Source organism: Marmota marmota, unplaced genomic scaffold (assembly GCF_001458135.2).
Source record: "Marmota marmota marmota unplaced genomic scaffold, marMar, whole genome shotgun sequence".
Taxonomy (NCBI): Eukaryota; Metazoa; Chordata; class Mammalia; order Rodentia; family Sciuridae; genus Marmota; species Marmota marmota.
In genome coordinates, this window is record NW_025999961.1 from 740,304 (window position 1) to 765,506 (window position 25,203).

At 38.2% G+C, this 25,203-nt stretch overlaps 1 protein-coding gene across 2 annotated transcripts in view; it reads left to right on the forward strand.

Moving 5' to 3' along the window:
- The window catches only part of C9 (complement C9), a 50,914-nt gene that overhangs the window by 12,309 nt on the left and 13,402 nt on the right, over window positions 1-25,203 (forward strand). For both annotated transcript variants that reach the window (XM_015496342.2, XM_015496341.2), the window contains exons 2-9: window positions 3,067-3,172; window positions 3,509-3,653; window positions 3,915-4,062; window positions 11,097-11,235; window positions 16,632-16,895; window positions 20,475-20,715; window positions 23,077-23,217; window positions 24,469-24,647. In XM_015496342.2, coding sequence (XP_015351828.1) covers window positions 3,067-3,172; window positions 3,509-3,653; window positions 3,915-4,062; window positions 11,097-11,235; window positions 16,632-16,895; window positions 20,475-20,715; window positions 23,077-23,217; window positions 24,469-24,647 — 1,363 coding nt within the window. The remainder of the gene's footprint in view (window positions 1-3,066; window positions 3,173-3,508; window positions 3,654-3,914; window positions 4,063-11,096; window positions 11,236-16,631; window positions 16,896-20,474; window positions 20,716-23,076; window positions 23,218-24,468; window positions 24,648-25,203) is intronic.

The window sequence follows — 25,203 nt, forward strand, 5'->3', positions numbered from 1 at the left end:
CCAATAATGGCCAATTAATAAGTATTTAATAACTTAACAAGTGAACAAATTAATTACATGAAATATATCATTGCAAAGGTGTTTAAGATATAGGGAGAAACAAGATGCCATAAAAGTATGTACTTAGAAAGCTAGACTATGCTAGAAGTTTAGGAAAGGTCCTCAGGGAAAAAAAAAAATGTGTCTAAGATGACATCAGTATGGTGAATGGGGAATACCACAAAGACTGGAAAACATGAGGAAAAGTGGTTTATCTTTAAAATTTGAGTTCAGTGTTGCCTGGAAACTAAGGGGGAAAAGTAAGGTTGGAATTAGGAAGAGGTTGGGCTGCATAGAGCTCTCCAGGTCGTGTGTACTAGTTCTCATTGTAATTGCAATAAATGAACACAAACCTGGTGGCTTAAAACACAAATGTATTTTACAGTTTTGAAGGTCTCAAATCTGAAAGGGGTCTCACTGGGCTAAAATCCATGTTCCAGCAGAACTGGATCCATTAAGGAAGACTCTGGGAAGAATCAAGTTCCTTGCTATTCCCAGATTCTAGAGCGAGCTGCACTTCTTGACTTGACTTGCTGCCCACTTCTTCCATTCCATGGAATCCCTTTTCATATCTTCAATTCCTCTTACCTCTTCTGTCTTCATAACTCTCTTACCTACTCTTCTTTAGGAGTTTGTGTGATTAGGCCAGGTGTGGTGCCACACACCTGTAACTCCAGAGGTTCTGGAGGGTGAGGCAAGAGGATCTCAAGTTCAAAGCCATCCTCAGCAACTTAGTGAAGCTCTAAGCGACTTCGTGAGACCCTGTCTTAAAATAAAGCATCAAAAAGGGGGCTTGGTATGTGGTTGAGTGGTTTGGTGCCCCTGGGTTCAATCCCTAGTACCCCCCCAAAAAACAAAACAAAAAAAAAGAGTTCATATGATTAGAGTCGGCCCACACGACCCAAAGCAAAATAGTCTCCCCTTAATTACCTCTTCAAAATCTCTTTTGCCATCTAAAGTAACATATTCACAGAATCCATTGATTAGGATTGGCAGTCATTGGCAGTCATTATTTACACCATATTAAAATTTGTAGGCTTCATCATAAAAGCAATGAAAAGCTACTGAGGGGTTTTCAGTAGGGAAATGGCAGGATCAAATTTGTACTTCAAAAAGATCCCTCTGGATGTCTTATGTAAACTAAGCCAGAAATTATTGTAGCCATCTAGGAGAGATGTAATGTTAGTGTAAATAAGAAAGAAATAAAAAAAAGTCTAGAAGGAATGAAGAAGAAAGAATGAGTTTGAGTCATTTATATGACTGTCAACAACAAGTTTGAGTGTTTGATTAGATGTCAGAGATGAGGATGGAGTATGAGACAAGGAACACCCAGGTCTCTGACTAGGATAACTGCATAAATGAAGGAAAAGCTTTGAAAGAAGAGGAAAAACATTAAATACATTTGGGAATACCTTGAGTCCAATGGGCCAGTGCAGATGTCCAGTTACGAGTTGGATTCATGTAAAATTCAGGAGAGATGTCTGGACTGTGGTCTTCCCTACAGGTGTCATTAGCACACACATGGAAGCCAAACTCTGGGGAAAGAATGGAGAAAAAAGAGAGAGAGGTCCATGCCAGGACCTTAAGGAAAAATAGCTTTGAAAACTGTCAGAAGAGAAGGCATAGCAAAATACAGCACTCAGCACAGAAGAAAGAGGATGAGTACAAAGGAGTCTAGTGTCATTCAGCCTAAGGGAAGAGGGAGAGTGTGTGCTTTAAAAGCAAGAGTGGTCAATTGCATTAAATGCTGTGAGCAAATCCATAAAATAAGGACTGAAATAAGGACTTGGCTCCCTCATTTGGAAAGTAAGGAGTAAGAGATTGGGGATGAAACTACTTTTTCTTTGTCAAGAAACTTGTTTTAAAAACTCAGAGAATTTAGAAGTAGCTACAGGAGTATGAAGGGATGAAGGGGAGGCGACATGACAGGGAATGAGAGAGAAACATGTTTATGGCAATTCCTTTAAAAAGCATCATGGTGAATGGCAGGAGGGAGATGAAGGTAGCTGGAAGAAAATGTAGAGTTCAGGAGAAATGTTCTACTTGTTCATTTGTTGGTTTGTTTTCATTTAATCTCACTGATTTGAACACATTGCATTAAAGATGAAAGGTTTTTGAGGAAGAGTCTAAAGTGGAGGTGATGTCCACTGATTAAAGTCATAAAGAAGAGCTGAACTCAAGAGCTTTTGTGGAAGCATGGGCCTTACTTGGAAGGGAGGTAGAGGCAGGAAATCTGTAGCATTCTTGTTTGTTGCCTTCTGGTTTTATTTGGTCTGGTCTCCTTTCTGTCATTTATTGGAATAATCATCCAAGGTGGTGTGGTGACTAGAAGAGATCCAGATGGTGAACCAAGGGAGAGAGGGAAGTTCAAAGCCAGAAAAGTGTTGCTGAGCCCTGCATCTGGGGAGGCTATAAATGCCAAAATGTATGATGGCAAAACTCCACAAGATCAGGAATAAGTCCAGAAGTGGAGTGTGAAGTGGTGGAGCATCCAGCTTGGGACATTCGGACAGAACACTGGAGAGGGAAAGCCTGATTTACAAGGTGCTTGCTGCAGCAACAGCCAGGCTGGCTGGCTCAAATTTATGCAAGAACCAGGCAACTTTAGGGTTTGCTAGATGCTTGGGGGGAGGGGCAGTGTACAAAGAAAGGGCCACAAGATCTCTAACTTCTGTGAATTCATCATCTAGTGGGAAATACAAGAATAATCAGTGTGAACCACCTGTCAGGTTACTGAGCCAGTTTTCCTCCTCTATTGTCATTATTATTGTTAGGTTGAAAGTCAAGCCATGATACCATCCAAAAAGTAAACAAAAAGATAAATCAAAAATACAAAATACCATGTGGTCAAGTGTCAAATGGGAGATATGGCATATATATATATATATATATATATATATATATACACACACACNGTGATTTGGAAGGGGGTTCCAGAGTAAATAGATTAAATTGGTTTGTGAAGACTTCTTAGAAACAGGCACACATTAATGGTCATTATTAATTTGGAGTGTTTTATTACCTTAGTTTTAGCCAAGAGCCAATACAAGGAAATGGCTCTCCATTGCCCATAGACTGCAGAATGAGCCCTTGGAGTGGATGGTCACAGTGTGATCCTTGCCTCAGACAAATGGTAAGTGTTCATCTACATTTCCCCCAACTTCCCCTCATGGATACTATATTGCTTGCATCTCCAGGGAAATGGCTGTGAGGCAGCAGACCACCCCCCAAAAGAGAGATATTCGTGTGTAGATAAGTGGTTAACTGTATGTTGTGCAGTCTACTTAATGAACACGGTGAGACCTCATCTTTGGCATGAGAGACTGCAATAGCTAGACTGCAAAGTTTTACTTTAAGTTACTTAATAACTGCCTCTACTTCTCTCTTACAACCATTGAGTCATTTGGGCTCCAGAGGCAGCAGCACTGGGGCTTTACAAAGTCTAACCTTTCCAGCTGATCTTGCGCAGTTTCGCTCAAGGACCATCGAAGCCTTTGGACAATTTAATGGGAAAAGTTGCCTGGATGCTCTGGGAGATAGACAGCAGTGTGTGCCCACCCAGCCTTGTGAGAAGGTCAGGGACAACTGCGGAAACGACTTTGAGTGCAATACAGGTAATCCTTGCGCTCCAGGTTCCTCACTGTGGGTTTCTATGCATGCTCACTAGCGAAGAGAAGTAAACATGCTTTTTTTTTTTTTTTTTTTAGAAATTTATTGGTTGCTCAAAACATTACATTGATCTTGACACATCATATATCATACATTTAAACGTGCTTTTTATCCCAAATGTGATAGTGTCCCTAACAACATTGATATATCCTGTGCAAAGAAATTCAACACATTTGCAAGAGTGTCTTTCCTGATTTTGACTGCAGGCAGATGCATAAAGAGGCGACTTTTGTGCAATGGTGACAATGACTGCGGAGACTTTTCAGATGAGGATGATTGTGACAGTGATCCCCGTCCACCCTGCCGTGACCGAGTGGTGGAAGAGTCTGAGCTGGCACGAACAGCTGGCTATGGGTCAGTATTTATGCTTTTTCCAGATGACTAGGAGTGAAGGCAATCTCCAACACTCTCGCTGGGATACAGTGCAAGAATGATTTGTATGAAGGACACAGTTACTGCAACTTTTGGCTCTGTACCTTTAAAAAATATATTTAGCCTGGAAATATGTTGAAAGTAGAAGGTACTTTGGCTAAACTGCCTGCTTCAGGAGGGCTCTGTAGAGTGGATTCAACTATCAGAATATTACTTCTCAATCCAGAGGGAGATGAAATGTCGGAAAATCAACTTGACTTGACACGTTAACATTTAGAACTGAGTGGCCAGTAGTAGGTCTGGTAACTCCGTGAAAGCATTTGAATTCTCAACAAGGCTGTCTTTCATTAGAACTACTCTTGGAACAATACCTGATAATAAGTTCTCAAGAGATTCTAGCATTCTGAGAGTGCCACTCATTTTCCCTACAGAATATTGAGACTGAACAGGTGACTGTAAGCTCTAAGGGAAGTCTTGGAGTTTAGAGCTCAGGAATATACACAATAGGAACTATTCTGTGCTCCAAGAATTGGAATAATGACATAGATCTGAGGCTCTATTCTGTTCCAGAGTCAGAGGGCATTCCAGAATGTCCCTGACATAGTCTCCCTTAGTTGTCCTAAGCTGGGTGAATCTGTCCCTAACAAGACACAGTAATTCTCCCACCCAGCAGTGCATAGACAGAGGTTTCCTGGCTGTGTTTCACCATCTGTAATGCAGTGTGTCTCTTTATCCTCATGAATTCAGTGCCTGGTTCATAGTAAATGAATTAATGAAATTAAATTCCATTATAAATCCTTGGTAAGTAGATAAGTAAGTGAATTAATTAAAAAATAAAAATCTGTACATAAGCATTTCCTGAAACACTGGCAGTTGATAACAGTTAAGACTGAAACAGGGTTCCTTGTAAGACATTCAGGATCAGACCTCCAGAACTTCAATGAGGATGCTAGAGAAAAGAAAATGGAGGAAATGGTAAGAGTGAGGCTGACAGAGGGTTTAAGACAGGGGTTATCAATGAGGGGTGATTTTCCCACACACACACCCCAGGAGACATCCAACAGTATCTAGAGACTGTTTTAGTTGTCAGAACTTGGAGGAGATTGGGGTGAGTGCTGCTTACTGGTAGGTGACTACTGGTGGGTAGTGACCAGAGTATTGCGGAACATCCTACCGTGTACAGGACAGCTCAACCCCAAATGTCAATCAGAAATCCTACACCAAAGTGCTTGGTAGTTCCTAAGATAAAGTCTCTATATCAGGTTTGGCTAAAGTGAAAAAGAAGAAACTTCTTTTTTAACAAAATTAAGAACAAAACTCCAGAATACCAAGAGTTAGGCACTAGAGAAGATATGTCACACACCCTCTATTCACGTCATAAAACTTGTCCAAGCAGCCTCAAATATTACCCACAGTGCCACTGGCCCTTAGTCTACAGGTGGGGACCTTGAATCACATGGATTTTCTCAGAGCCTCTTAGCAAATGGCAGTCAGTTGTATGAATGTTGTCCAAAACCTCACAGCCCAATCACTGTGCATTTAAATGAGCCTCAACTCTTTCTACTGCTCCCCTTGGGGAGACATTGTGAGTCCATGCTGAAAACACACTACTATTTTATTTTGCTTTATTTGGGATCCAAGAAACAGTTTTCTTTCTAATCTAAAGAGTTTGAAACAGGGAATTACATGTGCTATTTATTTTCACTCAATGCAAATTTATTTTTGTCTTATAGGAAAAAATACAGAATTTTTGGTCCACTTAGCTAAAAAACAATCATTTATAATCTATTGGTTTCCTTTGTTCAGGGAATAAAAAAATGTGTTACATAGCTTTTGCCAGGGAGTTTCATAATGATGAATCCCGGAGAGCAGGGAATCCTTAAATACCTTGTGCTTTACCAGGGTCTTGGCTGGTGTTGGGGACTGTCACAGGGCTGAGACTTCAAGGCTTAGGGGGTGGGGCCCCAGCTCTGGAAAAGGACAGCAGCAGATGTGAAAAATGAGGTAGCTGGATACTCCATCAGCATTTTTTATTAAATTCCCCATTACCACGAGTAAAAACCTATAACAAATTTAGTCTTCATAAGACCTATTTTTCAGTACAATTTTCATTTGCTTAATACTTTGACCTTTTCAAATCTTTGTATATTGTATCTCTGTGGGTTTTCATGATAATCTTGTGAGATTGTTAGAGGAGATATTATATTCATTTTATAAATAAGAACTAAATGAAATAATTGAGGCCATTTAGCTAGGTTTTAGTAAACTAAAACCAAACTTTCTCTGACTCATATAAAACTATTGTTTTCCATCAAGCCACCCACCCTTTCCTTCTCTCCATGATCCCCCCACATTTCTTCCATATCATTACAAAGTCTACAAGTCAATAAGTTTTCTGCAAAGCAAAACTAACCTTTAAAAATTAAACTCTTTAAGTAGTTATCTATTATCCAAATATTTGTATTAAGAATATAGGAGATTAGTATAAACTACTAATTAATATTTAAGAAGAGGTCAAAGCAGCATGCTGTGTTATACTCATAATAATCTTCAAGGGCTGGGGCTATATCTCAGTGGCAGAGTGCTTGCCTAGCATGTGTGAAGCACTGGGTTTGATTCTTAACAGTACATTAAAAAACTAAACAAATAAAATGAAGGTATTCTGTCCATCTACAGCTACAGAAAATTTAAATAATGATACTCTTCAATATGATTAATATTCCATATTTATTTACTATAAATCTTTGTTTTTCTCATACAGAGGTCTAGACTGTATGAGAAATAGAAGCCATGGGAGTAAACACCCTGATCATAGCAACATGCTTATAAACTGCTTCTACATATTTTAGTCTAGAAATCCTCAACAAAACCTATCAACGGGCACATACAGTCAGATTTGTTTATGCCAGGAAGTCACAGCATTTGAGCTAATTAGTTAATTTCTACTTTTTCATTTGCAGGACTCTCATTTGAATAACCATGCTAGGAGAGTTCAGTTGTATCAGGAAGGATAGAGGTGCTTAGGGAAATCCTCCAACCCATCTTGCATTCATCAAAAGATATAAATCCAAACCAGCTGCCAATGATGTACAATATGCAAGGGATTACTTTTTTTGTGATCTAAGCACTGCACCACTTCTGTAAAGGGAGCTTTCTCATTAATTCACCTGGCAACTTGGAACTGCCTGTGGTTCTCCACGCAGGTGTGAAAACAGGCATTGCTAAATGCTGCCAAAGAACACATGGGTTTTTTATTTTTATTATTTCCCAGGTGATGACTTCCTTTTCATGAGACGTTTTCATGTTTCTTGGCAGAAAAAAAAAAATTGGCTCATTCTAGAGTAGACTTGCCGTCTCTGTAGTAGTGGAATCCAGTCAAAAGTTTGTGAAACATCTCCTTAGTTGTGCTTCAGATTGTGTCTCAGGTTTATTGTAACTTTCCAAATGGATCCAGCTGACTGGTCAGCTTGCTGTTCTGTAAAATAACCCTCAGACTAGCGTGTACCTATCGTGAGTGCACCAAACTTTCCAAGGGGGAGACAGGTACATTTTAGGGTAATAGTTCAAGTATTAATTATTAAACCAATCTGCTATAGTAAATCCTCAACTTCCACATGAACATTTCTTCATGAGATTAATAAGTCAGACGACTGAGCTATATTCAAATTGTTAAGCTCATTCTCCTTCTTGACTCTTTTTACATTTATCTCCTACTTTCCAAAAGCAGAATATATACAATTTTACTACAAGGTGGAAAACCTAAGATATGACTCCAGATATAGGTACTCAGTTGGAATTTAATACCTTGGGAATTGAATGGTTTCCATTTTTTTGTTTGTTTGTTCATTTTAGCATCAGTGTTGAAAGATGTCCTAAATGATTGTCAGCTCATGGACTATAAAAATTATTTTGGTAAAAGACCATTCTGTATATAATTTTTTTGTATATAACTCAGAAAATCAAAGAATTGAGTGAGTTTTCTCTAACAAAATTCCTTCTATTCTTTTAGAGGTGTATCAGCTATTACACCTGTAAAAATGGAAAGGAAGAATAAAATTGTTGCTGAACTCTGTCTCTTCCAGGAACTTAAGTAATCTTCACTTATGGGTGCAGAAACTAATTTATTGGTTTGAAAAGAAGCCATGTTTATTTCACTGAGATAACTTTCCAATAAAATTTCACTGTGTTGAGTAATTTAGAAAATTTTAGTATACTTATATATACTATTAAGGATGAAGAAATTTGTAAATATTTAGACTCTAGGGTCAAAGGATGTTTAATACTTTAAAATTCCAACTAATATATCTTTTGGTAGAGAAAGTATGACAGGGTGACCAATAAAAATGTTTTAAGCATAAACTATATTACATTCTGTGGGGAATGAAAAAAAATAAAAAATTTAAAAATCAAGAATAAAAGAGGGACACAGAGGATATAAGAAATCTCTGTACTCTCTGTTCATTTTTTCTGAAAAATTTTAACTGCTCTAAAAATAACCTACTTTTTTAAAGAAACAGAATACAACAAAATACTATGAAATTCTTTTGAAGTAGAAAACATTGTAAATACTTGCCAAATGCTGGAAATTTTATCCTTTGCAACTATTTTAAGCTAAAGATGAAAAATCTCAGATGTCATGCTAAGAAGGTGCAGGAAAACATAGCTTATCATATGAATATCAGAAAATATTCTTTTCTACAGTATGCAAACAGAAAATCTAAAGAACACAATCCCAAGCACCCCATGCATTCCCACTGCTCATACTATTCCTCCTGTCCTCTTAGCCCCATTCCAGTTCACCCACCTTTCAGAGCCCAAACCAAATCCTCTTTATGTAAAATCTTTTTATGACTTTCCCATGATGATCTCTTCCTCTTGGAAAACTGGATTTATGCAGCACTTACCTTTGCCACTCCTTTGGACCAAGTATATCCTTCCTGATATTATTTTTTTTTTCAAATATGTGATTCTATGTCCAAATTCCCAACTTCAAATTCCCAACTTCATGACAGTGGAGACTATGCATTAGTTGTCTTAATATCACCCTGTGTATTACAAACACAATACAGCACACAGGTTAATTTCATTATTTGCTGAAAGTGAAGAGATGCAGTGTTTGGGGTTTTTTATGTTTGTTTATTTGTTTGTTTTTTAAAGCAGGTACATGGGAGGGTAGAGTTCTCTATCAAACAAAGATTTAGTTGACGTCCTGGGAAGAAAATACATAGTATTTCTTTCCATAGTTTTATATCTTTGAGTTGGAGAAATTGTATCAAAACCTCAGTAAAACAAAAATAAGAATTAATTGCTCACAAGATGTGGCTTGATGGGCAGCTCTGCCTCAAGCCACAGTGGCTAGGGTGGCTTTGCGTCTCCCTGAGGTTTTGACAGACTGAAGCTGCTGAGTAGCTAGGCTGAAACTGCAGCAACTGTCCATCAGAACTCCTTTTCCAGTTAATGGCACAAATACAACAAAGTAAAAAGAAACAAAGGAAGCATCTTTATGCCAGGCTTCCAAATGGTCCTCTATTACTTTCAACTACATGCTATTGGCCAAAGCATGTCACATGGCTAAGCACAAAGCCAGGGAAGAGGGACCTGCTCTTGGCCCATCATAATGCCTTGACAAGGATATAGATGGAGGGATGGATCAAAACTTAGGACTAAATGTTGACCTGTCATAAGGGATAAAGTGTCAAAGCAAACCAGGTTTATAATTTTTTTCTGTTATTCAAGATAATAGTACTAGTTTGGGGCACTATATTAGAACTTTAAGGACATAATTTTTGCCAGGAAAAGTAATTTTGGTGCAACAGGTAGTAAAAGATGGTTAACTTAATCTATACCTCAGTCTTGAAAAAGATATTCACCTATCAATTCCTTAGCTTGCTTTCCACTAAAGTTGAGCCACAATGCTTGTTTCCTTGTCGATTCAAATTGGCTAATAATGTGCTATTAATGTGAAAATGTTTTTAACTAATCCACTGGCAATAAGATGTTCTTTCAACTGTTCTTGCATTAGCAATGGGTTTATAGTCAGTTATTCACACTTCAACAAATTGCTCTTGAAACCAATGTTCAGATTTATAATCCAGCTCAAGGGAGCTGGGAATGTGGTCCAGAGCAGTGGACAAGTTTATGCTTTTATGCTAAGGTGAGTTATGGTATGAGGACCAAACCTCATTGGGCCTACCTGACTCGAGGCCATTTATTCCAAACAAAGCCTAGACAGCAACACTGTGCCCCTGCAACTAACAAAGCAGAACTTCAGAAAGAACCATTTCTTGTACATATATTGTTTTTAAGCCTCCAAATCAAACAACTTTTTTAAAAAAGCTAAACAAGATTCCTATTTATCAATTAAAGCTTTCCAAATAAAAATATTCTGCTGGGAAGAAAAGTAGAACTTTTAAGAAGGCTTTGCTGGACGCTGAGATTTCTATGTTCGTCTTGGAAAGGATAATGGGAATAATATATGCCTGAGGGAAATGAGGCTCTTCACAAGCAATGAGACAGCTGGAGGAAAAGGCTTAAATTTAAAGAGAATGAGGAGAGAGAGAGAAAGAGCCCCAATGTTGATTCATAGACAAAAAAATTACATGCATATGTTTTACTGTCCCCCTGAGATGCTCTGTTCTCAAATAATTTAAATAGTTGGTATTACAGCGTCAGTTCCTGGTTCACTGAGGGAGGTTAGGTAAGAGTTACAGCAGTGGAGCTCAGATTCCAGGAGCCAGATGGTCCCATGTGCCCTGCTTATTGCATTTCCTTCTTTGTGCTCTAAATAGTGCCCTAGTTGCCAAAGAGTTTAAAAGGCCCTCCTATGGTATGCTTTCTTTCTGCCAGAAACACAGAGCTGAGGTGAACAGGCTCTTTCTGCTATTTTGGATTCTACTGCACACATCTTGGGTGACAGTGAGACAACCCAAAGCTGTCTCACAAACACCCATGGGGGGCTACCTTGCATTAGATGTGGTGTTCGCACACCTGACTGACACTACTCTATTTATTCTCAGAATCAACATTTTAGGGATGGATCCCTTAACCACACCTTTCGACAACGAGTTCTACAATGGACTCTGCGACAGGGTTCGGGATGGAAACACTTTGACATACTACCGAAGACCCTGGAATGTGGCTTCTTTGGCCTATGAAGTGAGTCTCTCCTCAGGAGAAAACATGGTTCAGCTGAAATTTACTTTAATAAATTTAGTACTAGACAGGGTGAGAAATCCAATAGATACCTAAGATCTGCTTAAAGAAAAGGAGATGTAGCTTGCATCTCACTAGAAACACACGGTAGTCTATAATCAATCTTCAGTGACATTCACTTAGTGATAAAGATTTGGCAAATACTCAGACTCCCCAACAAGAATGAGCTAAGATTCTGAAAGGACTCAAAATTAAATTAGTGCTGATTTAAGTAGTGATCACACTCCTTCCATGCTACTTAAATTTTTCTCTTTTTTTGCTAGTTCCCATGCCCATAGAAACTGATTTTTACATGTGTTTTCCTTTAATATTGCTCTATGTGAAGAATGCTTAACTAATATGAGTGGCTATTTTCATTAACTTCAAACTTCTCTATGTCTTGTGAAAATATTACTTAAAATGTTTTTTGCCTTATGTAATGGCATTTCAAATGTATTACCTACTTTAAAGTCACCTAATTTTCTAGAACCTTCCATAAACTGCCCCCTTTCCTCATTCAAAGTAATCATATTTATCACCTTTAGAGATGTCTTCGATTCCAGTAAGATATAATAAATAATAATAGTTAACTTATTCTAAAGTTAACAGGCTAAAAGAATCTGTCACTTTAAATGATCTCATAAGAAGACCTGTAATATCCACTTTGTTTTCATAAAGCTCTTGTTATTGATGTCAGTCACACCAGTTTGTAAAATACATACATATATATATACACTTTTAAAAAAATGTGGTCAATATTCATTTTTCAAAAACAATATTATAAATTAATTACTACCCAGTGCAGCCTGATGTTATCCTCTTCTCCTAGGGACACTGAAGACTTCAATGTCTGGACCTTTTGATTGGCACTTTGTTTATAAGTGAGCACATTCTCACATTTCCCATACCTGTAAACCCAGAATAAAATCAGTTTCCCTCAAATCTAAGGGAAACTTTGGGGTTGTTGATCTTTCCAAAGAGTGATATGTTTACTTCCTTTAAGAATGAAATTTTGGGCTGGGGATGTGGCTCAAGCAGTAGCGCACTCACCTGGCATGCTATGGCCCGGGTTCGATCCTCAGCACCACATACAAAGATGTTGTGTCCGCCGAAAACTAAAAAATAAATATTAAAAAATTCTCTCTCTCTCTCTCTCTCTCTCTCTCTCTCTCTCTCTCTTTAAAAAAAAGAATGAAATTTTGCGAGGGAGAGATGATAATGTATCTAAAAGTCGCACTCGTGTTTTTTACTTTCTTAATGATAACCTTACCAAACATGGTAACCTTGGCCATGGCTGATGGGAGAAAGGTTATTCATGCATTTTTTTATTTTGTTTTGAGTTCTCAGTTCTACATTTTACAGTTTCCCTGTCTTTACCTCTGTGGCCAGCCTCTTAGTTTCTCTGTAAAAGTGATAACTTTCTAGTGGCACACAATGGTGAAGGTTGGGGCAATCCTAGAGGCAGGGCTCCTGGGATCACAATGGTTGGTGTGGAACTGAGGATGGCCTGGGGTTTAGCACTGTGAGGAGTCTGTTTAGTGTCTGGAGTTCTGGTTTTTGCCCTAGGACTGGAGTTGGCTGGAATCTCAGTCCACAGTCTGGAACTATGGGGCTTTGCCTGGTTCTGGACCTTCCTGGGGTTCAAGACAAAGTTCAGCCTCACTCTCAACATGGAGGGCTTCTCTCTCTAAAGTGCACTCTCTGAGGTTGAGGGGCAGGTAAGAGAAGAATGTGAAACTGTCCTTCCTATCCCATCCATGCATCTTTTCCTATTTTTTTGCTATACCAGGTGCAATCTCTCAGCTCTTTTGAATGTATTTGTGTTAGGGGATAGTTTTCAAGCTGATGTTTCTTCCAGGGGATGAGCTCTGAAAGGTCTTATTCTGCCATCATTCTTAAGTCACTGGCCCAAAGTAAGCACTCAACAAATATTAGTTGGCATTATTAGCTATTATTAGCTCTACATACTAAATTTGATACATCTTTATCAAATACTTCCTGTGTGTCACGCAAGATTACCATCTGAAAGTCTATTCAATAAGCAGCTATAAGAAAAGTGGTTTTCAAAGAGTGTTTTAGAGGGCCCATGAGTGCTTATAGCAAAAAAAAAAAAATTATAAACCTGTGATATTAAGAGAAGTTTCCCTAAAAATGTGATGTTTGAGCTAGGACTTCATACAGAGGTAGGAAAAAGTTAAGTTTTCCTTATGTGTTTGAGTTTGTGCAATATGTGTGTTCTGGGAAGAGTGGGGGAAGAGAATAAAAGAACATTCCAGAAAATAAAAGAGTAAAAATGCCCTGTGGTGAAAAGAAGCATGGGTTGTGAGAAGACACATTTGGCTTGATGACTAAACATAGTCAGGGAGACATTAACTTGGAATGAGTATAGTGTGAATTTTATCTTGAAGTCACTGGGAAGACCCTGGAATGTTCTAATTAGAAAATGGTAATAGTGGGATGTTTTTCATTGTTATATTGGGCATTTAACCAGAAAGCCTTGCTTTAAAGGTAGTTATATGTGAATTAGTCTTTCTATTAGATAGTAATAACTTTATGTTCCCCATGCACAATAGCCCTATAAGACATGCTACCAGAAACAATCCATGACCCTGCCTGAAACACAGGTGTCCTGTTCTTCTTCCTGAACGAGAGCTCTAGTTATCTCAGAAGTTCTCTGAAAAGGAAGCTGAACCACTGATATGAACAACTGTGTGATAGAATGTTTTTGTTACCAATAACATAATAGCACAAGATGGGAGTTTTTGTCAGCTTTTTTGTTTCTGTGACCAAAAGAACTAACAAGGAAAATTAGAGGAGGAAAAGTTTACTTAGAGGCTTATGGTTTCAGAGGTCTCAGTCCATAGACAGCTGGCTCCATTCTTCAGGGCCCAAGGTGGAGCACAACATCATGACATAGGAGTGTGGTGGAGGGAAGCAGCTGGGGAACATGGCACCAGGAAGCAGAGACAGCTCCGCTTATCAAGGACAAAATACATATGCCAAAAGCATGCCCCCAGGGACCCAAGTCCCCTAGCCACTGCCTACCTGCTTACAGTTACCATCCAGTAGATCCCCACCAAGGGATTAATGCACTACTTAGGTTAAGATCCTCATAATCTGATCATTTCACCTCCAAACTTTCTTTCATTGTTCCACACAGGAGCTTTTGGGGACAAATCACATCTAAACCATAACAATGGGTGAGTTATTAAAAAAAAGAGAGAGAGATATGTCTTGCCTCACAGTTCTGGAGGCACAAGGTCAAGGCCCACATCCTAGGCACTCCATTGTAATGATCTTATTCATCACCAAAGGCCCTTTCTCTAAACACCATACTCTGATTATGCTTCTGCCACTTAATTCTCACAATGGGGACTGAATTTCAACATATGAAAATTTGGGAAGCACATTTGAACAATATCCAATCCATAGTACCTCCATACCTGATTGTAGACAAGTTGGCAAAGAATATCTTAATTCAAACTTTTATTTATAAGTAGGTTTTTTAAATTTAGGTTTTTCTTTTATATGTGTGTGTGTGTGTATTCTTTTTGTTGTTGTTGATAGACCTTTATTTTATTTATGTATTTATATGCGGTGCTGAGAATCAAACCCAGTGCCCCACACATGCCAGCCAAGTGCACTACCGCTGAACCACAACCTTAGCCCCTAGTTTAGGTTTTTTTTTATGCAAAATACATGAGGTTTTTTTAAAAAATCAAAACATCCAAATGATAAAAAGATGATGCTAGGACAAGTAAGCCTGCTGCCTCCCTAGATGCCCACTTCAGGTTTTCTCCTGTACAGGCAGGTACTGTGGTTTTTACCTACTTTTTTTCTTGTTTTTTGATGTTGTTTTTGTTTTATTTTTGGTACCAGAGATGGAACCCAAAGGTGCTTAACCACAGAGCCACATCCCCAACCTTTTTAAAAAATACATTTTGAGACAGGGTCTCTCTAAGTTGCTTAAAGTCTCACTATGTTGCTGAGGCTGACTTTAAACTTGGGATCCTCCTGCCTCAGCCTCCAGAGCCGCAGGGATTATAGATGTGTGCCACCACATCCAGCTCTTGTTATTTTAAATGCAAAAAAAAAAAAAAACACATTTTTTTTTCTGACAGGGATTAGTGAATAAAGTTCAGAAGAACAATTTTCAAAGCCAGGAAGTGCCGCAGTCTGGCTGGGCACAAATCACAAGCCACTGAAACAGGAACAAACTTTATTTCTGAACTCTACCAGCACACTTCACACATGCTCCTGGGAAATCTGCCAACCGCCACGCGGCTCCTCCAGCAACCAGCAACCGGAAATATCCCCTCCTGTACTTCCCCAACCAATGGGAACTCTCCAGGAATCCCCGGGAATCCCCACGAGAACTCCAAAGTAGCGTGAGAACTCCAAAGTAGCAGCCAGGCGGATGGTAATGCCTCACCTGTCAACCAATACTATTGGCAAAATGCCAGGGGCCATTCCGACTCCACTGTGGCTCTCAGCAAGGAAGCTCAGGGCTCATGTCCTAGCCTTTCTTAAATTCATTAATGTGTAAAATACTTTAAGCTGTGCTTGGCCCATAAGCTTTGAGTGTTATCTTAATTCTTTCATTTATTTTTACCCACAAATGGGAGTATAAAAGTATCTCTTCTGCTACTTGCTTTTTTATTTAATATTATTTTTAGTTGTAGTTGGACACAATACCCTTATTTATTTATTTATTTATTTACTTACTTACTTACTTACTTATGTATTGTTATGTGGGGCTGAGGATGGAACCCATTTCCTTGCTCGTGCTAGGCGAGCTCTGTACTGGTGAGCCACAACCCCAGCCCTGCTACTTGCTTTTTAATTATTAATATGTTAGCTTTTGATGCTGGACACAGTGGCAATCACCTGTAATTCTAGTGGCATGGGAAGCTGAGGCAGGAGGATAGCAAGTTCAAAGCCGGCCTCAGCCATTTAGCAAGACCCTAAGAAATTTAGTGGGACCCTGTCTCAAAATAATTTTTTCTTTAAAAGCTGGGGATATGGCTCAATGGTTAAGTTAAAAAAATAAGATACTAGCTTTTGACAACTTGTTATATTCTATATCTTCATGTGGATTATCTCACTGAATCCTCATGACAACCTTTGGGCTAGGAATGAGTATCCCTGTTTCCAGACTAGAAATCTGACTAAGCACAGAGGGGATTACTGTGAAATGTCCTCAAAGACACAAAGCCTGTGTTTGCACTCCAGAAACCTAGCTCCAGCACCTTCCCTCTCAGCTCCTTTCCTCTACTACATTTCTAATAATTGCTTGAATTTTTTTCTCTCGCTTTTGTTTTGCATCTTGTTTCTAATAACACATGGTTATGCTCTCACAGACCAAAGTTGATAAAAATTTGAGAACCGAAAATTTTGAAGAAGAGATTCAAGTATTCAAAAGCATTCTCCAACAGAAGACATCAAGTTTCAATACAGATATCTCGATGAAATTTACACTCACTGAAGCAATTAAAAATGCTGCAGTTGAGGAAACCTCTCAGGAAACAAACTCCTCAAATCGCAAAAATACCAGGAATAGTTTTCAACTTTCATATTTGAAAACTGAAGCTTATCAGAAATTGTTGTCATACTCTTCAAAGAAGGTAAGACCCTACATGTAATATAGAGAATATAATGCGGTATATTTCTAACTAACCAAGCCCCCTCTTCTAATTGTAAGTTTTTAGAGCAGATAAAGATGATAAGAGAGGAAAAACAAAACAACAACAAAACAAATTACATCAAGTGTTCAAATAGGTAGTCAGATCTCCGGAAGAATGATACCAACTGGAGAAAACTGATTGGATCTTGGACAGTAGTTAGTGGAGCAGATGTCTGGACATGAGCAGAGGTGTGTACGAGAACTCAGAGCAGACGTTTTGACTGACAACTGTGGTAACAGACCTTTCGATTTATACATCTGTCGCAAGGAAAGATTGTGCTTAGGAATTCTGGTTACATTTCAGTGCCTTAAAACAATGACTGAGTACTTACTACAAAGTGTGTCTCTAAAGTAATGATGCCCGGAAATTTTCATGTTGCACGTGAAATTGGTCTACTGACATTGTAATCACACCTTTAATATGAGACTTTGAGAATGTGTTTGTTTTTATACTTAAGCCAGATTTCAAAGTCAGTTTCAATACCTTTATGATGAAATGTAAAATGTTCTTTTTTGTAATCAGTATGATGCTGATAAAATGCTCATTCTTCCTTTCATGATATCACAGTCATCTCTTTAGATATCCTTTCCCCACATTAAAGTAATCACAGTAATGATGATAATTCACTATTGGGGTCTACATTATGCCTAATTGTGTACTTGTTGTGCATGGGCCTGTACATAGCCTCTATTTTCACATGAATACCCATCCAAAGTGTATAGTTGGAAATCTTTTAAATTATCAGTAAATACTTAATTGTAGATTTATATGGCCAGGCCCTGTCCCAGGTACTGAGAATACTTCTATAAATCACAGTGACAGAGATTCTTGTCCTCGTGCAGCTGAAAGTTTAGCAGAGGGAGACGGCCAAAATTGATAAATATGACAGCAAACAAAGAAAGCTGTTTTAGTCAGATCTTACAATTCTATGATGAAAATACCTGACAGGAGCAATGTTAAGGAGGAAAAGTTTATTTGGGGGCTCGTGGTTTCATAGGAATCAGTCTATAGGCAGCTGACTCCATTCCTGGGGGCTGAAGGCGAGGTGGAAGTGGGGTGTGCAAGAAAGCAGCTCAAGACATCACGTCAGGAAGCAGAGAGAGACTAAGCTCAGCACCACATATGTACCCCAAAGCCATGCTCCCAATGACCCATCTCCTGCCACATCCTACCCACCTGCAGTTACCACTCAGTTAATCCCATCAGATCAATCATCTCACTCTAAACTTTCTTGTATTGTCACACATGTGTGTTTTGAGGGACACCTCACATCCGCACCATATCAGAAGCTATATAGTATTTTGAAAGTGATAAGTGCTATGAAAAAAAAGGAAAATTAGAGTCACATAGGGGAAATCAGGAGCACCTAACAAGTGATAGTATTAAAAAGAAAGCTCAAGGCAAGTCTCACAGAGGAGATGAAATCTGAGCAAAGATTTGAAGGAGAGGAAATAGCCAAGCAGTTAGATGCGGGATATGTATTTGGAAGAAGAAATTGTTGGAGATAAGTGGCTAAGGTAGAAAAAATCCAATGTGATAACTTGGTCAGATTGCACTGGGAAGAGGAAAGATTGGAGAGGTCCCCTTGAATCAGATCATGATGGGTCCCAAAGTCCATTTTAAAGGATGTTTTTTTTCTCCATGTGACATGAGACAGGTCACTGAAAAGTTTTAAATTGATCATTGAGATCATTTGTGACCTTGACAAGAGAAGTTTTGCCTTAGAGCACAGCATGATTGAATTAGACTTAAGAGAAACTGGGAAGAGGGGAATTGGAAATAGTATAGAAAACTTTTTCAAGGAATTTTGCATTGAACAAGGACCAAGAAATGGGTTACAGTCACTCAGGCAAATGAAGTCAAGAGAATTTTTGTTGTTTTTTAAGCCAGAAGGAGAAACAGCATATTTGGAATGAAATGACTGAAACCTGTCTTTGAAATATATTGAACCCAAGAACATCATATGTCTGACTCCAAATCCTAAAATAGACTTCCTAGTTTTAGCAACTGCATAAAAGAATCCAAGTTCACTTTGTGCATCTTTGTGCACTCCATTAAGAATTATTATGCAAGTCAGAAGATGAAGAGATTCTATGACTTCAAACATATGGAGTAAGTTCCTGTAATTTTTTTTTGTTAGAGGCTGACCCACCCACCCTCTGACTCCAAAAGTTAAGTTACGTGGGCAATGCCCTTTGGAACACAGAGTTTGTTGCAATGTCCATATACATCAAGATACATATTTTAAAAGAAATAAAATGTTTTCAACACCCACAATGACAGCAAAACCTCAAAAGATCCATCTGTAAAATAATGAATGTCAATTATAGTTTAGTTTTGCCTGGGCCAGGCTAAGACATTGATTCACACAGTTTAGTGTCTTAGTTTTGTCTTGGAAATTGAAGCCATAATTCCTGGTCCTGGGAACACTCAACTTTCAAATTGTTTAGGCCAGCTTAAGATTTGTGGTTTAAAACATTGTCTTCCCTATCTGTCATTAATGATTGGGAGAACATAGTAGATGGAACAGAGAGACCATAGACCTACATTTTTAGTAAAGATGCTGTCACAGACTATTTGTGTGATTTGCAGCAAATAACTTGATGTTATTCAGTCAATGTCTTCTTGTCTGCAAAATACAAAGATTGTGTTTTATATATAGTGTATACATTTCCTTCCATTTTAAACATTTTAAAATCAACTTAGGTATAATTTACATGCAATAAATATAAAGATTTAAATGTGTAGTTACAGAAGTTTTGATTATTGTATACTTATTCAAAGTCATGAAGAAGATAAAGAACATATATCTCCAAACAAGATACAGAATATTTCCATCACCACAAAAAAATTCCACGATGCCCTTCATAGCCAATTTCCTACTGATCAAGTGGCAACTACTGACCAGACTTCTCTGACTATAGCTTAGTTTTTCCTGTTCTAGAACTTTATAGAAATGTTGTCATACAGTCTAAATTCCATTGGGTATGACTTCTTTCACTCAAAATGATATTTTCAGACTTACATAGTATATGTGTCAATAGTTGGTTCCTTGTTATTGCTGACTAGTATTCCATTGTGTGAACATGCTACAATTTGATCATCAACTCCTTGGTCCATTGGCATTTGAGCTGTTTCCAATTTTAAGCTATTCTGGACTAATGTTGCTATGAAATTCATATACATGTCTTTTTGTAAAAAATGTATTTACTGATCATAGGTATGTTTGAAAAAATAGACTTGCTAGTTGTAGGGTCGATGTGAATTTAACTTTATGAAAAATGCTAAACAGATTGTCAAAGTGGTGCTATCATTTTACACTTGGACCAACAAGGTAGGAGAGTTCCAGTTGCTGTACATTCTCATCGGCAGTTGGTATTGATGGCATTTTAAGTTCAGCTATTCTCATGGACACTGTTAAAAACTGAGTTCTGGTGAAAGTTCTAGATTTTGTGATTTACTTGAAGTAATTGTGATAAAGCTCATATTTCTCTTCCTCGACTGACCTATATAACAAAGGAAAAAATGTTTCTGCGAGTGAAAGGAGTGATTGATCTGGGTCGATTTCTGATGAGAAATCGGAATGTCATGCTGACAACGACTTTCCTAGATGACATAAAAGCTCTGCCAACTACTTATGAGAAGGGAGAATATTTTGGATTTTTGGAAACCTATGGAACCCACTACAGCAGCTCCGGGTCTCTAGGAGGACTCTATGAGGTCATATATGTTTTGAATAAAGCTTCCATGAAGGAGAAAGGTATGCCTAGATATATAATTCTGACTACAGATGCCATATTGAGTAAATATTATTCTTCTGCTAACCTCTTTCAATAGATAAAGTCTTTAAAATATCTTCTCCTTTGAGAGAATTCTCTTCTGTCTTTTGGCACCTAAAGTCCTATAAAACAGCAAATTGACTTCTACCTCGAATAATTTGATTTCTCTTGCACTAGGCAGCAACACTACTCACAGAGATACCAAATTGTAACTCAATTTAATACCTATTATATGGAATGCTACTTTTAGTGAAATGTTTTTCAAAAGGTGAAAGAAGGTAGAAGCATGATTTATTTCCTCTTTAGTAGGCTGGTTCAGTTTATACACGATGATTATCTTCCAAAGTATTCTTCAGTGTTGGAAGGAAAATATTGTTCTAAATTTTATCCAGAGGGAAAGAAAGAAACAATGTTATCATATAACTCAAATATCTTAAAGCAAGAATGGAAATTTGAATTACCTCATATAATGATAATTTAACCATATTGTGGTATTTGCATGAGGTCCATGTTGAGTAGATTTCTGGCCACACATGAAACCGTGGAAAAGGGGCCATAATTGATCATCAGTGTGTGTCACAGGTACAGGAGAGCTCTGTGCATAGTTCCCACCCTGGCCTCTATGTTCATCTAAGCCTTTTAAGAATAAAGTTGATGAACTACATGTAGCAATATGAGCCTCTAGTCCCAGATACTCAGGAAGCAGAGGCAGTGAGATCCTATCTCATAAAAAAATAAAATAAAATTTAAAAATAAAGTAAATGCATAGTGATCATGTTAATGAATTTAATTTTATTTTGTGAATGATAATGACTAGGTATGAATATTTCTTAAGGAGGTGATAGATGCCAGCGTATCTCTCTCCAGCTTCACCATTATTGGGTGTCTCTTAGGAGGCAAGTGCCACTCAGAACCCTACAGGGCCAACGAGTCAAGGTGTTAAGTATCAAGCAAGGAGTAGGATGCAACTGTGATCTACAGCCTGACACTCACCCACAGCCAGTGAACACTGTATGGATGGAAAACACTTGGCAAGGCCAGAGTCGATGAGTCTGAGGATGGTCTTGGGCAGATAGAAGGCTCCCCAGGGGTAGTGGACTATGAGGCTGTTTGATTTACACTATTGATTGAATCCACAGTACTGTGAGGTCTCTAGGAGCTCCACCTGGTGAGATATATTAACAGAGATATCACCTGGAAAAGTGCATGGGAGGACTTCCTCTTGAGCGATTTGAAGAGAACAGCTCTGCAGGGATGATCCAAACCTAAAGAACCTTCAGAGCCTTTCACCCCTCCCCCTACTTTTTTGGTGAAAAATCTTCATAAGCTGAAATCTTTAATTCTGGACTACTCAGAGCACTCCACGGACTTCTAATTCCCTCCTGGCCTTAGTAGATAGGATCTTCAGGTCAATCCTAGTCCCCTAGATTAGGAAGTCATCTTCCTCAATGCTCCAGGGCCAGCGTCTGGGGAAGAGCCACATCCCCACCTCAATCCAGGGCATCTGGGCATGACAGAGTCCACTGCTGAGGCAGAGAATCTAAGTCCTTTGGAGTCCTAGCTGTTTTCACCCTTCAGAATCAGTGTTCTCAAGCCTTGTTAGGGCAAGGATGCAAGTCTAGAATTCCATACTTCTGGCATTGTTTTCCATTTTTATTCTCCGTCTTCCCTGACCACAGGAAATGCTACCTGATAATTCTTAAGTTCTTTGCTAATTGGGGGTACAGCAGAAATATTTGTGAGGATTAAATTAGTTAATGCATAGAAGTGCTTGGAATGAGTCCAGGCATGTACCTTATATACAAACAGAGATATGAAAAATCATGGTATATATGTGTATTAAAAATTGTAATGCAAAAAAGTACATATATAATGACATAAATTGACATGAACATACTTTATATAAAGAAATATGAAAAATTGTGCTCTACATGTGTAATAAGGATTGTAATGCATTCCACTGTTATCGTGTATTTAAAAAAAATAATAAAATCAGTTTTAAAAAAGAATTCAATACATTTTAGACATCATTGTCCCCCTTCCATGGTCTTAGAAAGAATTTTAATATAACTGCCTGTCTGACCCATGTCCTTTTAAGAAAGTGGTAAACTTAGTATGTCCTTCTCTGCTAAGTTGACGAGTAAAGTCAAAAGGGAGGCTATAGGATTCTAATACAAGAACAAAGCACATCAGATGTGAAGGAATGACTGCATTTGAGTGAGGTAATGATGTCCAGGAACCTAAGTTAGTACATTTCTTACAGAACAGCATAGCAAAATTAGGATTTATTTGTGATGTTGATAGACATTATGTAATAATTTTCAAATAAATACATAAAACAGATGTTGAACTAGAAGACATAAAGAGATGCCTTGGGTATAATCTGGATTTCTCTCTACATACCCCTGGAACTTCCGAAGGACTCGAAGTCTCGGCACAAATTAATAAAACTGATTGTTTAAAGAACCATCATGGTAAAACTGGTAAGTATGGCCAAACTTACTAGGTTTAAGAAAGCCAGAGAAAGAACACTGCTCTTTCACAATGAGCCTTTTTTATTGTTTACCTTCTTTATTTAGAAAACTAAAAGTACTCAAGTACCATTTTACCTTTGCAGTGGTTTCTGAACCACTATAAACATAATGACCCATGGACATGCATTTGTCACTGTCCCTTTGTGCAGTGCACAGGTCTAGAGGGTGTCATTCACACTGAACATAATGTATATTTCTGTATTTGTAGGGGCAATGCTAGAGAACCAGTGGTAGAAAATTTCTTTAAGCACTCCCCCAACAATTTAATAAAAGGTTTTAACATCAGTAAAGAAGGCCAGAACCATCTCCCCAAATGCACTTTCTACTGGACTTGAAATTCCTAATCCATTCAACATCAAAATAGTGCACAACTTTTTGAAGTTGCAAATACCTTTAGTGTAAATATTACTCTCTGTTATTTATTGTTAGCAGATTTACAGATATGAGAGGTGATGGAATTCTCAACTCTCACTCGATTCAGAAGTGACTGAGGACATTTTTAGAGTATAAATTCTTGAGATTTATCTTTAGAGGAACAACTGGTAGTAAGAAGATTTAAGGGGGCAAGCCTGATATTTTCAAAGCACATGCGGTCATTTCTATATTTGGCCCTGGAACTAACTGTGTAATCTTGGGCAGGTCATTCTACCTCTCCAAGTGTCAGATTTTTTCATCCATAAAAATGAGGGAGGATAAACAAGAACATCTTACAATTTCTTTTTAGTTCTAAACTTTGCAACTCTATAAGACTCACACAGCTTTGTTAAAAGTGCTCCCATCTATAGAGAGATTGAGGGAGAGACAGGTAGGATTCTGGGGTTGAAAGAAAGTTTGCTTTCTGCATTACTCTGTTTTAGACTCTTCAGTTTCATTTTAATATTAACATTGTTTAAAGCAAGACGATACAAAATGCAGTTACGAAGGTGTGTTTGAAACAAAAATACATAATGCACCCAAAATCACGTAAAGTTCTCATGTGTATATATGTAATGTGATGAGCTGTGAATTAATGGATCTAGATCATCAGTACCATTTTTATTTTTTTTTAAAAGAAAGATGACTGAAGTCAATCATCATTCAAAGATGATTAAAGTCTATATACTAATTAGCTAATGCATAGAAATGCTTGGAAGGAGTCCAGGCATGTACTCGTTCACAGGATTCCAAATGCTCCTCCTCAAGCTCTCCTTCTCTCCTCAGTAAACATCACCAGCGACAACCTTATAGATGATGTTATTTCTTTCATAAGAGGAGGAACAAGGAAATCTGCATTTGAACTGAAACAAAAGCTTCTCAAAGGAGCCAAAACCATCGATGTGACCGACTTTGAAAATTGGGCCTCTTCCCTGAGTGATGCTCCGGTGCTCATTAGTCAAAAAGTAAGGGATGTTTGTTTTCAAATAGATTATGTCATTTTTTAAATTAAATGTTACAGTTGGCTCAGGTGAACAGGTGATTCCAGGAGAAAGAGATGTGGGTCTTCAAACACACGCATGTCATCCTGGAGAGAGGCATGACAGACAGTCTGAATTCCTGTCTGTCCCTTGTTAGATGTATGCTGCTTCTAACTTCTACAACACTGAATTCTTCAGACTTCCATGTTTTAAATAAGATTTTTAAATAAGATTTTCTGTATTCAGTTTATAGCACAGACAAAATAGGCACCAAAAAAATAGTTTATTATTTTGCTGTCTGTCCGTGATTGACACTTGCCTTCTCTTGGCATCGCATGACCACGGAACAGCTCATTTATGGAGAGTTGTCAGGAGAGAAATGTTCAGAAGTTCTCCAAGAAAATGAGAGCAAGGGAAAGCAATTTTTGTAGTCAGGGAACCCTTACCTTTCTCCCTCTTTCTCTCTTTCTCCCTTCCCCTTCTCCCTCCTCCCCTCCCTCCCCCTCCTCCCTCCTCACACTCCTCTCTCTCTCCATCTCAC